General features: G+C 34.5%; 1 protein-coding gene across 2 annotated transcripts in view; it reads left to right on the plus strand.

Annotated features, from left to right (window-relative positions):
- The first annotated feature begins 560 nt into the window (after positions 1–560).
- brap (BRCA1 associated protein) overlaps positions 561–14,831 on the plus strand; it is a 24,847-nt gene continuing 10,576 nt past the window's right edge. Inside the window, 6 exon segments of one of the 2 annotated variants that reach the window (NM_001002466.1) lie at positions 561–875; positions 5,142–5,303; positions 6,564–6,717; positions 9,285–9,474; positions 12,267–12,380; positions 12,566–12,714. In NM_001002466.1, the coding sequence (NP_001002466.1) occupies positions 797–875; positions 5,142–5,303; positions 6,564–6,717; positions 9,285–9,474; positions 12,267–12,380; positions 12,566–12,714 (848 nt within the window). In that variant the 5' untranslated portion in view covers positions 561–796. 2 annotated transcript variants of the gene reach the window in all.

Consider the following 14,831-nt stretch of genomic DNA (forward strand, 5'->3'; position numbering starts at 1 on the left):
CTACAGAACAAACCATCGTTATACAATAACTTGCCAAATTAATTAATTTCCTGTATGAATTTTTTGGTATGTTCAGTAATATCAAAGTAATATCATGGCAAAGAATAAGTCCTTTTTTGGTTTTTAAAGTAAATATCTCAACATAAACAAAGGAGGATGAGAAAAAATGTTCATTTTTGAGGTTTGAGGTTTTGAGGTTTTTGCATCTGAACTCTTCATACATAGATAATCACAACTAATTGCTTCAATAACTAATCAAGTTGTAATTATTTGCAATAAAAATTCTGTAAATAATTTCAATTTGCTGTTGCTGCATTTCAATGTATGTTTAATATTTAGATTCCACCTTATGTAATTGTATTTTAGCATATTGTTTTCAAATTTTAATTTCCTTACTTACTGTGCACTGGCATATTTGGAATAAAATATGTAGTCTTATTAGCATAATAAATATAATTACTATTAAAATAAGTTTAATTTCTATTATCGCAATGCTGCCATGACATTTCTCAACACAACAGCTTTTGAAAGTCTCTTATAAATATTCAATGAGGACTTTTATTTTGAAATGCTTATTTGTCGCGGAAGCAGCAGCGCAGTTATTTATCTTTCATTCTCAGACGTCACTGCTCTTTTCCTTCTAAAGATAAACAATAATACATTTAATAATCGTTTATGGCATGTAGTTCTGCTATAAGAGCTATATCAAGGGTCGTATTTTTGTTTTGTGTCTACAGGAGCAGTGTTGTGTTGAGTTGTGCTGCTTGTTGTGATATTTTTGTGTACCGCTGAACACATGAGTGTGTCTCTGGTTGTGATCAGACTCGAGCTCGCCGATCAGTCTGATTCTCCGCAGGGTTTTCACTACTGCGCCGGTGAGTTTCACTCCTATACTGATACATAAGCGAGAGACTTACTTTGTCTACCATGGTATAATCATAGTACTGCATAAAAGCTGAATATTATAATGGTACTGATAAAAAAATCATTACCCTCTCAAGGTATTATGAAATAGGCCTACTTCGAAATACTGAGGTAAAGTCGTTTTTATATTTCCACACTCGTTTATTTTTGAACATTGACAACTTATAATTGCAAATAATACTTTTCTGATAGCATATATTGTGGGAATGTGTGATTATAAACCAACTTTACCTCATGTACTTTGTCTAAGTTACCATGGTGCTGAATAAAAACTATCATAATGGTACTGTGGTATAAAAAAAGCACTACCATGTCAAAGTACCATAAAATAGGGCTTCTTTAAATTGAGGTAAAGTTGCTTTTGTATTCGCACATTTATTTCTTATTAATAATATAATTTCAGAAAAGTAATTGTTTATAAAATGAAAATATGGAAATCATATAAGCAGCCATTGACTATCACTACAACATTGTTCATAATCAATAAAATAGTGCTGAAGTTGTTTTAAAGTCATACACTACCTGCCAAAACTCTTGTCGTCGATCACAGTTGTAAGAGCAACAAATAATAACTTGACTTTTATTTTGAAAAGTGGCAGAAGGTGGATTTTTTAGATGAATCATCTGTTGAACTGCATCCCAATCATCACAAATACTGCAGAAGACCTACTGGAACCCTCATATACCCAAGATTCTCACAGAAATCAGTCAAGTTTGGTGAAGGAGAAAGGATTGGCCAGCCCAGTCACCAGAGTGAACATTATTGAGCATGTCTGCTTTATAATGGAGGAGGCATTGAAGATGAATCCAAAGAATCTTGATGAACTCTGGGAGTCCTGCAGGAATGCTTTCTTTGCCATTCCAGAAGACTTTATTAATCAGTGATTTGAGTCAGTGCAGAGATGTATGGATGCAGTCCTCCAAGCTCATGATGGAGTCAGACACAATATTCATTCTGTCTCCACTGCAGCAGGACTTTATATTCTATACTGGACATTATTTTTGTTCAGTGACAAAACAGCAAAGTCAGACCTTACTGTCCTAATGAAATCAATAAAAATTAAGGCATGATCATATTTTATTGTGGTAAAAAAAAGTGTAATCTAGAGGCCTTTGTCTTTCATTTAAGCCACTTCTGATACCAAATGATAAACTAGAAGGCAAGTTATCACTTGTTGTTCCTAAAACTTGAATAGGCGACAAGACTTTTGTCAGGTGGTGTATTTACATGTGATTTCAGCCCGAATATTCAAAGTAGCATAGTAAACAATATAGGGAGCATGTCACTAGTTGTCATTTTCTAACGATAAACAAATGTGCGAAGATAAAATCAGCTTTTCCGCAATCTTTTTTAAAATGGCATTTAAATATATAGTACTAGAAGTGACCCCAACTATGACCATTTATTCAAATCAAGTGATGGTGAAGATAGTAAAAATACATGTTATTACATTTAATGTTTAAATTTCTGCCCATTTAAAATTAAAAATGTTAAAAGTATATATTATTTTTAAAGTTGCATGTTATATATGACACTTCCATAGTATTACCATCTAATGAAATGCACAGAAAGGTTGATATAAAACAATATAGTGCGATGGATAATAGACAATGCTAAAGAAATTATATTAAATAACAAATACTTACTACTTATTAAAAGTTCCCCAGTCAAATATATATATATATATATATATATATATATATATATATATATATATATATATATATATATATATATATATATATATATATATATATATATATATATATATATATATATATATAGTTAAAGTCAGAATTATTAGCCCCCCTTTTAATTAGTTTTTTTCTTTTTTTAAGTATTTTCCATATGATGTTTAACAGAGCAAGGACATTTTCACAGAATTTCTGATGATATTTTTTCTTCTGGAGAAAGTCTGATTTGTTTTATTTTGTGTTGAGTGGTATGGTTATCTCAAATGAGGATTGGCTAATATATGTAATTTACAATGGGCTACTTCTCGTTCTTCGTATTGGAGAGATAAAACATTGGTATTGCATCTGCAAATGAATATAATATTTTTTGTTATTTTATGCAACAACAAAAAATGCTATAAATGACAAAATTTTGTTTTATATTTGTAACAAATGTGATCAGTTGTTTGCAAAATAAATTAAAATTTAAATATAAATCCCAAATTCACAGAATTGCTAATTGGTCATGTCTCTTTTCTTTTTCTAAATGTTTACACACACCCAATTGAAGTCAAAGTTATTATAATTTAACTATTTAACAAAAAAAAATCAGCCCCCGTGTATATGTCTTTTCCCCAATTTTTTGTTTAACGGAGAGAAGATTTTTCCAACTCATTTCTAAATATAATAGTTTTAATAATTCATCTCTAATAACTGATTTATTTCATCTTTGCCATGATTACAGCACATAATATTTGATTACATATTTTTCAAGACACTTTTATACAGCTTAAAGTGACATTTAAAGGCTTAACTAGTTTAATTAGGCAAGTCATTGTATAACGATGGTTTGTTCTGTAGACAATTGAAAACAAATATTGCTAATAAAAAGGGTACTAATAATATTGACCTTAAATTATTTAATCTTAAAAAGCTGATTTTATTCCAGCCAAAACAAAACAAATAAAACTTTCGGTAACACTTTATAATAACTACACAATATAAATCATTTATTAAGCATTAGCAAATAGTGAATTCATTATCTGTTAAGCATTAACTCTACATTAATAAGTGTTAGTAAGCAGTTTATAACTGCAGCTACAAATGCTCCATTCTTGACTTATAAGCACCTATATAATGTGTTTAATGATTGTATTTTCATACTCAGTTAATGATATATTTTTCATTACTAAATTAAGTATCGAATTATTTACAAACCGTTTGTATTTTAGAGTAGTTGAGGGTTTTTAGGATCATTCAGAATGAGTTAGTAAATGATTAATAAACTATTGAAATCAACGTTTATATGTCTTATTATTCAGGCATATATTAATGGTTACTATGTATGTTAATAAATGCTTTATTAACTCAACTTCATGCAGTTTTGTGACCTAATCTAAAGTGAGGACTATTCATGCTTTATTAATGCCTTATACATGACAAATAAAGGCTCAGTTAAATTCTAAACAGGAAAAAAAGACATTATTCATTTCTCTTCATTTAAAGACTACACTTTATGAAAACAGTGCAATGTGGAAAACAATTAATACACTAATGAAACTGCACTTCAAATGAAAAATAAATCTTTGCAACCTGATCTAAAATAGAATCACTGTAGAGATTAAACTTTACATCTTATTATAATGTTAAATTATTATATTGTTGTTGTTGTTTTATCCAGTTGGATGTCATATTTTGACACTCCTGTTATTTTGCAATGTTTAAACTTTACAGTAATTTTACTTTTTAGAAAAGATTATCGTTCATTTGATACTGAGCCTTTAATAGTCATTTATAAGGCATTTATATAGCATGAATAGTCCTCACTTTAGATTAGGTCACAAAACTGCATGAAGTTAAGTTAATAAAGCATTTATTAACATATTAGTTAAGTATTAATATATGCCTGAATAATAAGACATAAATGTTGATTTCAATAGTTTATTAATCATTTACTAACTCATTCTGAATGATCCTAAAAACCCTCAACTACTCTTAAATACAAACAGTTGGTAAATAATTCGATACTTAATTTAGTAATGAAAAATAAATCATTAACATAGTATGAAAATACAATGATTAAACACATTATATAGGTGCTTATAAGTCAAGAATGGAGCATTTGTAGCTGCAGTTTTAAACTGCTTACTAACACTTGTAGAGTTAATGCTTAACAGATAATGAATTCACTATTTGCTAATGCTTAATAAATGATTTATAGTGTGTAGTTATTATAAAGTGTTACCAAACTTTCTTCAGAAGAAAAAACTATTATCAGACATTCTGTGAAAATTTCCTTGCTCTGTTAAACGTCATTATTTTAAAAAGAAAACATAATTCACAGGAGGGCGAATCAGTTTGACTTCAACTGTTTTTTTTTTTTAGCCAAAACCAGATTTTTGTGTTCACATTGGACTGAATCACAATGAACGAGAGCATTCAAGCACTGGTTGTGTTGGAGCTCGTTTCTAGAATCCCTTTGAGGCCTTTATGTTGCTGTTTTTCCACTGGTGTCACAGCTTTTCCTCTCCTGTGTCCCTCAGTGTCAGAGATGTCTGAGGACGAGATGAGAGAGAAAGCTCTGGGTTCTGCGAAAGCCACGCTGGGTGGAAAAACGGACCTGGAGCGAGGAGCGATCCTCCATCAGCACCTAGGCAGCCGCGTCATGAGCGACATGGTGATCGAGACCTTTCAGCCCAGCACAGGTTTGCATCGCAAGTAGACACATGCCGATAATCAGTATATAGGGATAATCAACATGGACAATATTGATATTGCGGGGACTTCAAAATGCCGTAAATAATTATTTATTATTTAACAAAAAGTGGTTGGAGACTTAATTAGTTAGCTTAAGAGATGTTTTAATTATTTAGTCCTCCTGTGAAAAGTACAACTTTTTTCAGATATTTTCCAAGTGATATTCAGTGGAGCAAAAAAAAAGTTCCACAGTATTTCGAGATAATATTTTTTTCTTTACTTTTTTTAATATTATATTTTATATTATTTTTTTTAACTTTATTTCACCTACAAAAAAAGCATTTAAAAAATAAAAAATAAAAATTTTAAGGTAAATTTTCTTTTTTCAATTTCCTACAGAAAAAAACTGTGTTATACAACGACTTGCCTGATTACTAGGGCCAGACGGAATCTGCAAACGTTTTTTGCTATTTCTGCGGAGAATTTTGGTAAAAATCTGCGGAATTATTTCGGGAGTATCATAACTAAAACCTTAATTAGTGAAATAAAAAGTTATAGCTTTTTAACTTTTATTTAATGTTTAAATTGCAAATCTAATTAGATTCACTTTATTGGGTTAACAAAGCAAGTCTCTCATATAATATATCTACTAAAATACAGAAAATATTACTTTACAAACTGTATTGTACATAAATCAGATGAATACTTTCATATTAGTCAATAATATTACTGTAGTTAATTAAAAAACAAAATAAATTTAGATTCACACACATTTACTCAAGTAAATAAACAGAATTAATGATGAGCTAAAAATCGGCAGAAATCTGCGGAATTCTGCGCGCACAGATTTCGTGTGGGCCTACTGATTACCCTAACATGCCTAAGATATTTTTCAAGATACTAGTATTCAGCTTAAAGTGACATTTAAAGGCTTAACTAGGTTAATTAGGCAAGTTAGGGTAAATATGCAAAGCATTGTATAATGATGGTTTGCTCTTTAGACAATCAGAAACAAAAATGTTTCTTAAAGGGGCTAATAATATTGACCTTAAAATGGTTTTAAAAAAATAAAACAGCTTTTATTCTAGCCGAAATAACACAAATAAGACTTTCTCCAGAAGAAAAAACATTATAGGAAATACTGTTAAAAATTCCTGAATCGGTTAAATGTCATTTGGGAAATATTTGAGAAAAAAACTTTAAAAATTCTGACTTCAACTGTATTTCGACACCAGTTGGCCAGTAATGAGTGACTGTTATTAATTCAGGAGCTGAGGAAGGTAAAGAAGGTGACGTCAGCCAGACAGATGTGAACATGACACCCGACTCTCCCTCCAAACAGCTGCCGGATCAGATCTCCTTTTTCAGTGGAAACCCATCGGTGGAGATCGTCCACGGCATCATGCACCTCTACAAAACTAAGTTAGTACTGTCTAGCTTTGCATCTATGCTAATACCCTCTCTTTTTTTTACTAGGTCTGGGTATCGATTCACATGTCCTGATTTGATTTGGTTTCACAAGCTCATGATATAATTAGATTTTTGATTCAATCCTCAAATCGATTCAGTGATTAAACATAAATGCTGTTGATATTTGGGAAAATAAGTAGTGAACACTTTATTACAGGTACTTAAAGGTCCTGTGAAGTGTTTTGTTTGTCATAATCTCTGAATATTAAACTGAAATATGAAATCACGTGTATTGCGTGATTTGTCGCTATTTTCAGACCAACTCAACTCTAATTTTTCCCATTTTGCGCCACATTCTTTAAATAGTAAATCCATTTGCGCCGCTCTGTGGACTCTTTGTGATACACAAATATCTTAACATATGAAAACAATTAAAGGATTAAAACGTTACCAAAAGTATTATTTTCTACATAAATATAAAAAAACACTGCCTCCATGCCTTCTTCATGCCTCAGGGAGCTTTTTCAGTTTATTCATGACAATTTGCTTTTGTATAGTGTTATTATTATTTGTAGTATTATTAATTATATGCATATTTATTTTGTTTTAATAAAAACAAGTTAAGATTTGTCCTCTTGTGGGGTTTAGGAAACGTCTGCATCACCATATGGGGCATAAGAACAGGATGTGTGTTTGGATATAACTCAGTTCATTTATTCGTTTGTTGGAAATCTTTGCGTTTAACAAACTAAATTAAATATGTAGGCTAATGGATGTCTTCAGTGGAGTGAATTTCCACCATTTCCTTACTTCACGAAAGTAAAGGAGTAAAGAGTAAAGTAAAGTGAAAGAGGCTGAATGGAGGAGGCTCGTTCTTTATCCTAATGCTGCAGATGCTCTGTTTAACTGTTTTCTCACTATTGAAGCGTTCAGTTTTTCCATGTACAAAGTCCGCCATGTAAATAGCAAATGTGCCATGGCGTGACAAAACTGACTCTTAAAAGGAATAGGAGATGAGACTCTGATTGGTTTAATACAGGTTATGCTCAAAACTAACCCATAACTCATTAAGAGAATAAGCTCAACCCGTTAGACCATCACTAGTGAGAGTCTCATTCTCTTTTGCATATTTGAATATTTTGACTAGACAGTGTAGGAAGCAAATTTGAAGAGAGAGGGATGTGATTGGGAAATGCACACAAGTCAGGACTTGAACTCTGAAAGCCTGCAGTGCAGTGATATGGTTGCAGTGCTATATGTGGAGCACTGCCCACTAGGCCATATTGATGCCGACTTCATTGCATATTTTTAATGGATCATCAAACACATTCTGCTCCAATTTATATAAGCTGTACTGTGCTGCATAGATATGTTTACAGTTGCAGTATTTTAAAAAATCTTTGTGGGGGAAATAAGAATTGAACACGCCATCATTTTCCTCAGAAAACATGTTTCTAAAGGTGCTGTTGACTTAAAATTTTCCCCGGATGTTGGTAACAACCATAGAAATCCATATATGCAAAGAAAACAAAACTAATTTAGTTTAGAAATGAAGTTCTGTGTAATAAAATGAAATGACACAGGGAAAAAGTATTGAACACATGAAGAAAGGGAGGTGTAGAAAGGCATGGAAAGCCCAGACAGCAGATGAAATCTCTTAGTAGTTCTTCAGCAGCCCTCAGCCCTTCCTCAGTGTAAATGAATATCTACATTAGCAGGAGGATGAAGAGGAAACCATTCTCCACATGAGAGGCGTCTTTAAGCTGCCGTCACCAAAACAGCCTTTTAGGGTTCTTTCACACCTGTGAATCGATTCAGTTGTTCCGAAACAGAGATTACAATTGTTACATTGTTGCTCTTTGCTCTGGAGCGGTTCACTTTCACACTGCAAAATTTCTAATCGGACCAAAAGAGCTAAAACAAGTCACGTGTGCGTTAACTCTCCTCACATTGGTCAGAGTGTCAGGGTTTATTTTGCAGCGTCCCGCTCAGCTGTCAGGAGAGGTGGTGGTTTGATGGTGATTGACAGGGTGCGCGCGCGCGACGTGTCTGAGGAGAAACGCGTTGGGGAGGGGTGAGAAGGGTGCGCGACGATGCCTATTTGAGGACCGGGAAGGAGATGCGAGATTACCAGGAGATCATCACTCGTTTGCGGGCATCCGGGGTCTCGCGAAACTTTCCGCCATACTCATAATTCTCTCTTCATACAGCCGTATGCCTATTACATATCCATAAAACACTGTGATATAACCGCGCTCGTATCGGATCGCTTTCTCACTGCAATCGAACCGCTCCAGGGTTCGTTTCAATCAAGCCGAGACCACCTCATTCAAGCGATCTCGGAGCGATTACTTTGGCGCGGAACAGAGCGCGATTGCCCTGTTCACATATGCCAAACAAACCGCGCTAACTTGGCAAACGAGACACCGAAACAAAAGTGTAGGTGTGAAAGAACCCTTACATAAAGTATTAAATACACTTCCTATACTGTCCAAGAAAACACAGTCTTTTAAAACAACAGACACCATGCTGCATTGTTTGACCTTGTTGTCTTTGTGTTGTGTGATGTCACGTTGCAGTAAGATGACGTCACTAACGGAGGATGTGAGGCGGAGTGCGATGCTGTGTATCCTCACGGTACCCACCACCATGACCAGCCATGACCTCATGAAGTTCGTGGCTCCCTACAATGATGTCATGGAGCACATGAAGATTATCCGGGATTCCACGCCAAACCAGTACATGGTGCTGGTCAAGTTCAGGAGTCAGGTGTGTTTGCTATGTAATGTTTTTTGACATGTGCACACTGTATGAATAGGAGTTCCCCCTGTTTCCAGATAGTATTCTCCTATCGTTGCTTATTGTCTTTGCTTTAAAGAGCAGACCAAGTGTTAATTAAGAGACTACATACATTTAATGCTGCTTATGCTCGTCAGGCAGTAAAATGACCCATTCCCTTTGCTAAAACTTCAGTTTGCGGCTGAGAGAATGATGTGAGGACTGATAGGTTGTTGGAGAACTGTAGATGACCACAACTCATTTCACATGTCATGTTATGTCATTTGTACGTCATTGCCAGTGGCGTAGCGGACGGGCCCGCAGGGCAAGCACCGCGGGGGGGCCCCGCGTGATTAGGGGGCCCCACGTCGTCATGATTTTCAATAATTGATAATCCACCGGCAACCGCAATAATCAAACTCTTGGGAACAACTGTGGTCGGAACCAAAGTTCACAGGTCTGTGTTCTCTGAACACCTCAAGCGGTGGACTACTTCATTCTGATTGCTTGCCGCCAATGTTGCCAACTTAGCGACTTTGTCACTAGATTTAGCGACTTTTCAGACCCCCCTAGCGACAAATCTAGCGACTTTTTTGGGTGTTATTGGAGATTTTTTTTAGACTGTCATTTGTCCATACTGTACCGTCCCTACTCTTCTCAACGAGCTGCGTGTGATGCCGCCGGCCCCTCCCCCGCCTCACAGCACTGACAGGCGGCCCAGTCAGTCCTCTACAGCAGCCTCTCCCACCTGCAGCCCGAGAGCAGATCACCCCTCTGCGTACCGACGACAAATGATTTAGCACAGGCAGTGTGAAGGTATTTCCCTTGTACAGTCAAACCGATCTACTTCTACTTTATTTTAACAATTTAATTGGAGCGTTTATTCTTTTCTTGTTCACAATCACAGATATTTTAGTGACAGTTTCTGAACTTGTCTGAGTTCATTACATATGAGAGATTACTGCACATTCACTACATATCTATAATGACATACTGTATTCAAACAGCAATAACTTTAGTTAAATAAACATGCGTATATAAAGTGTAGTGCAATTATAAATACCCCTTTATTAACCATAGGCTTTTAAACAAACATAAACGGTAAAAACGTGATGACGTCAGTGATATGCAAATTGACATATGACGTATCCCCCCCCTCTCTTCATCAGGGGGCCCCGTCAGCGATCTCCGCATTTTGCACTACGCCACTGGTCATTGCATGGTCCATGTCGTCTCAATGGGGTTATAAATGTTCAGTATAAGAAAAGTCAGGCCTTCCGTAAATTCTGCTCAAATTCTTGTCCAGTCAGAAAAGCCTTGCAATAGTCCAGCTGAGAAATACCAACGGGTTGGAATATAGGCTGGATTTTAATCGTGCAATTAATCCTCAACAAATTGTTTAAAATGCTGCTGCATGACTGGTCTTCAACGAGCCCAAGAGAGCCCCCATCACACCTTTCTTTATCTGGATGCAACCCTCATCAGGCATTAAAGGCAATGATGCTTGCTTAGAGATCAGCCATAGTACCTGCACACTCCTATCTCCACATGCTCTTACAAGTCTATAAATGAGCACTGCATCATGGTACCAAAACCAACATGCAGGAAAATCACTTTCCAGAACCTTCTCATTCACCGTTTCTTACTGGTGGCCAACCCCATCCCAAAAGCTGAATTCCTGACAGTATTCAAGAGACTTCTCTTACCTTCTTGCAATGTAAACAGTGCATATCAATGTAGGCACTGGGCTGTGTTCATTACTTTGGCTGACAGGAGAACACCCCATCCCACGGGTCCGTGACGTCATCGACTTTCGCTTTAAGATTTAAAGGGCTAGCATTGCACCAGACCTCCGTAAGTGGTGTCATTTGAAAGTGTAGAATCTATATTTTATGCATATATGCATCACTTTTGTTTTAATTCTACTGTACAAAAGTTATTTACACATAAATACACAGTATTTTGGATACCCGAGCTGGGCATTGAACATTGGTTTATTTTCATGGCACATGTATAAGTTATAGCTCAAATGAAAGCTTTTGAGAGTGCTTATATGGTTCTAGTATTCTTTTTGCTGAATTATATTCACATATCAAACAGTTGCTGAATGAATCGTGGTGTTTCCATGGCGCAGAAATGTAAACAATACATTTATGATCAATAAGCAGCCCCAGATAGCACAGACAGCTGTCATCTCTTACCTTATGCTGTGCGCTTCAGGGCCATTCTCCTCTGTTTTTGAGGTGATGTGCATGAGTAATCCTTTTATATGTCTGACGTGCTCCAAACACAGTGAATTATGTTTGATCAAACACAAGAATAGTGAAATATGTAAACAATGATCGCTCCCTGTGGCTTGCACAGCACCTCTCATCAGTTGGAATACAATAACTTTTGCATAGATTATGGTGGAGACATTTCTCTTTTTTTCTATGATTACAGACATGTGCAGGAACCACCAACATTAATTACAGCACGCTAAACCACACACAACCTAAAAGGTACACTTTCAAATTTGAGTTTATTAAAAAAAAAGTACAAAAATCGCCTCTTTTTTTAGGTGTTTATTATAACACAGACAACATATACAGATATTTTAAACACTTTCAAAAGCGTTTTATGAAAATTCAAAGGGTTTTCTTTAAAATCATACCAAATTTTTGCATTTACACCTCTGCATGTGGATTTGGGAAGCTTTTAAATTTGGGTAGAAAAAATCCAGGTGGAAATCCCAAAATTGCAGCAGAGTTTAACTGGTTAAACTGTGCTTTTCAATTCGTTAGGCTGATGCCGACAGCTTCTACACAACGTGCAACGGCCGTCAGTTCAACTCCATTGAGGATGCCGTCTGCCAGTTGGTCTATGTGGAGAGAGCGGAAGTCATCAAATCTGAAGAGGTAAGTGACCAGGGTTAACCATTTTTGTTGTTGTTGACTAGCTGTTTCTGCTTAAAAACACAAGCGCACATGAGTGCACACACACAAACAAACACGCCATGTTTCTAGCACTGATTTACATGCATAACAATAGCCTCAGTGTTCTGGAATGTTTTGAATGATCTGAAACTCTGTGTTATAAACAGGGGGCCAGTTTACCTGTGATGGATCTGACGGAGCTGCCCAAGTGTACCGTGTGTTTGGAGCGCATGGACGAGTCAGTCAACGGCGTGTTGACCACTTTATGCAACCACAGCTTCCACAGCCAGTGTCTGCAGAGATGGGAAGATGCATCGTGAGTGTTGTCATTCACAACCAAAGCATTTAGAATCAACATGGTGTCTATATATATATATATATATATATATATATATGTTAAAGATATTTGTAACTATTAAAGTTGATTTAAGTTTAATCTATATATATACTTTTAACCACTTGCTGCACATTTTGATTACATTTTTTTTACAGAAATTTACTTTTCTAACTTTAAAAGAGTGCCATGATCACATACTTTAAAGTAGATTAATAAAAATGGTTATGTTTTACAGAAAACCCTCTAAATTTTAAGATGCATGTAAAACATTGCATATTTATTATTGTTTTTTTCATAAATATATGATAAACAGATACAAAAAGTCAGATTTTGTAAATTTTTTTGCCCCAGAATCTATAATTTATAGATTACATTTAATATAATAATTATTTATTATCTATAATATATATACACACACACACACACACACACACACACACACACACACACACACACATATATATTAATTATAATTATCTGTAATTTCCTAATACATCTATTTGTATTAATTTTATTCCACCTGGCGGCAGTAAAATTAGGAAAAACTAATTATTTTGCTATCTTATGTGAATTAAAAGTTATAAAGATTTAAGACAAAAGTGTTTTTTATAGTCTCATTGCAACTTTTGAACTTTTTTGTTGATGTTTGGGTTTGAAATGAATATAATATGTTTAATTAAGCTAGAAAAAAAAACAGATTAGATAGCTAAATACCACAGTTATATCAAATGACGACAGTTTAAAGGGACAGTTCACCCCAAAACTGAAACCTCTATCATCATTTACTCGTTATTCACTGGTCACAGACCTGTTTGACTTTCTTACCTCTGCTGAATACAAAAGAAGATATTTTGAAAAATGCTAAAAACCGGTGGCTATTGACTGACTTACTTTTAGAGCTGAATTTTATTGATAAATGTATAAGAACAGCATTTGACTAGCCATTGCAGCATGAAAAATCTGTTATAAAAATCTGAAAATGTACGCTAATTTAACATTTAAAGCTGTTTTTATTTTATTTTGATGTTTTTTTATGTAAATATATAGGTTTAATACATGTTGACACTAATTGAATTATCATGACTTGGAAAAAGTCTGAGAAATGCTATTAAATTCTATTAATTTGAGTCACACAGCTAGGGTATTCCAGGGTTCTTTGCTTGGGCCTAGGGCTGGACGATAAAATCAGAATCAGTATTTATAAACGGTATTTATCTGACCAAACACCATTGTCAATAACGATAAAAAAAAAAAGAGATCGGTTTGAAGTTTTGTCACTTCAGGTCAGAATAACAACACAAGCAAAAATGAGTGCCGTATAGCAGCAGTGAGGAGATTGTAAATAAAAAAAGGATGTAAGGATGTCGCCAGAGTGGCTTTTTGGTTTCTTTTCTTGTGCATCCCAGCCACCAGCTTCCCATCTGAAAGAGCTTTTAGAATTAGCAGTCATTCAACTTGTTGCAGTATGTATTTGAATAGTGATGGTTGGTTCTTTTACTTGGAAGCTCAGATTTGATTATCATAATTTGTGTCGTTGACAGAGTTTGAGGTTTACTGTATCATTATTATTCACACCTCACAGATGTTGATATACCTTCACCATTGCACAAACTTTGTAATTTAATTAACATATTTTATTAATCAGGTTTAAGAGTCTCTTCTGTTTATTTTATTATAAAGAGGTCAGATATTTTGTTTCAATATTTTAGTTTTTGACTATTAAAAGTATTTGCTTCATAATGTTGGTAAATTAAAATAAAATGGTTAAATAAAAGAAATCCTAACGTTCCTAATTGTATTATGATATAAAAAAATTGTATTGTGCTAAATCTTTTTGCAATATCACCTAGCCCTATATTATTTTAGCTTTTACATGCTGCCTTTTGGGGTAAATCATTAATAAATTAGGGTTTCGTTTTTATGAATAGTATTTGCATTTCCTACTATGAAAGTTACAATGGTTACAGGTTTCTAACAGCGTTAAAAAATATTTTCTTTTGTGTTTAACATAAGAAAGAATCTCATAATAGTTTAAAACCACTTGAGGATGAATAAATGTTTTTCTTTTGGCTGAAATATCCTTTTTAATACATTGG

The sequence above is a fragment of the Danio rerio genome, chromosome 10 (genome assembly GCF_052040795.2).
Source record: "Danio rerio strain M-AB ecotype USA chromosome 10, GRCz13ab, whole genome shotgun sequence".
In the NCBI taxonomy this organism is placed as follows: Eukaryota; Metazoa; Chordata; class Actinopteri; order Cypriniformes; family Danionidae; genus Danio; species Danio rerio.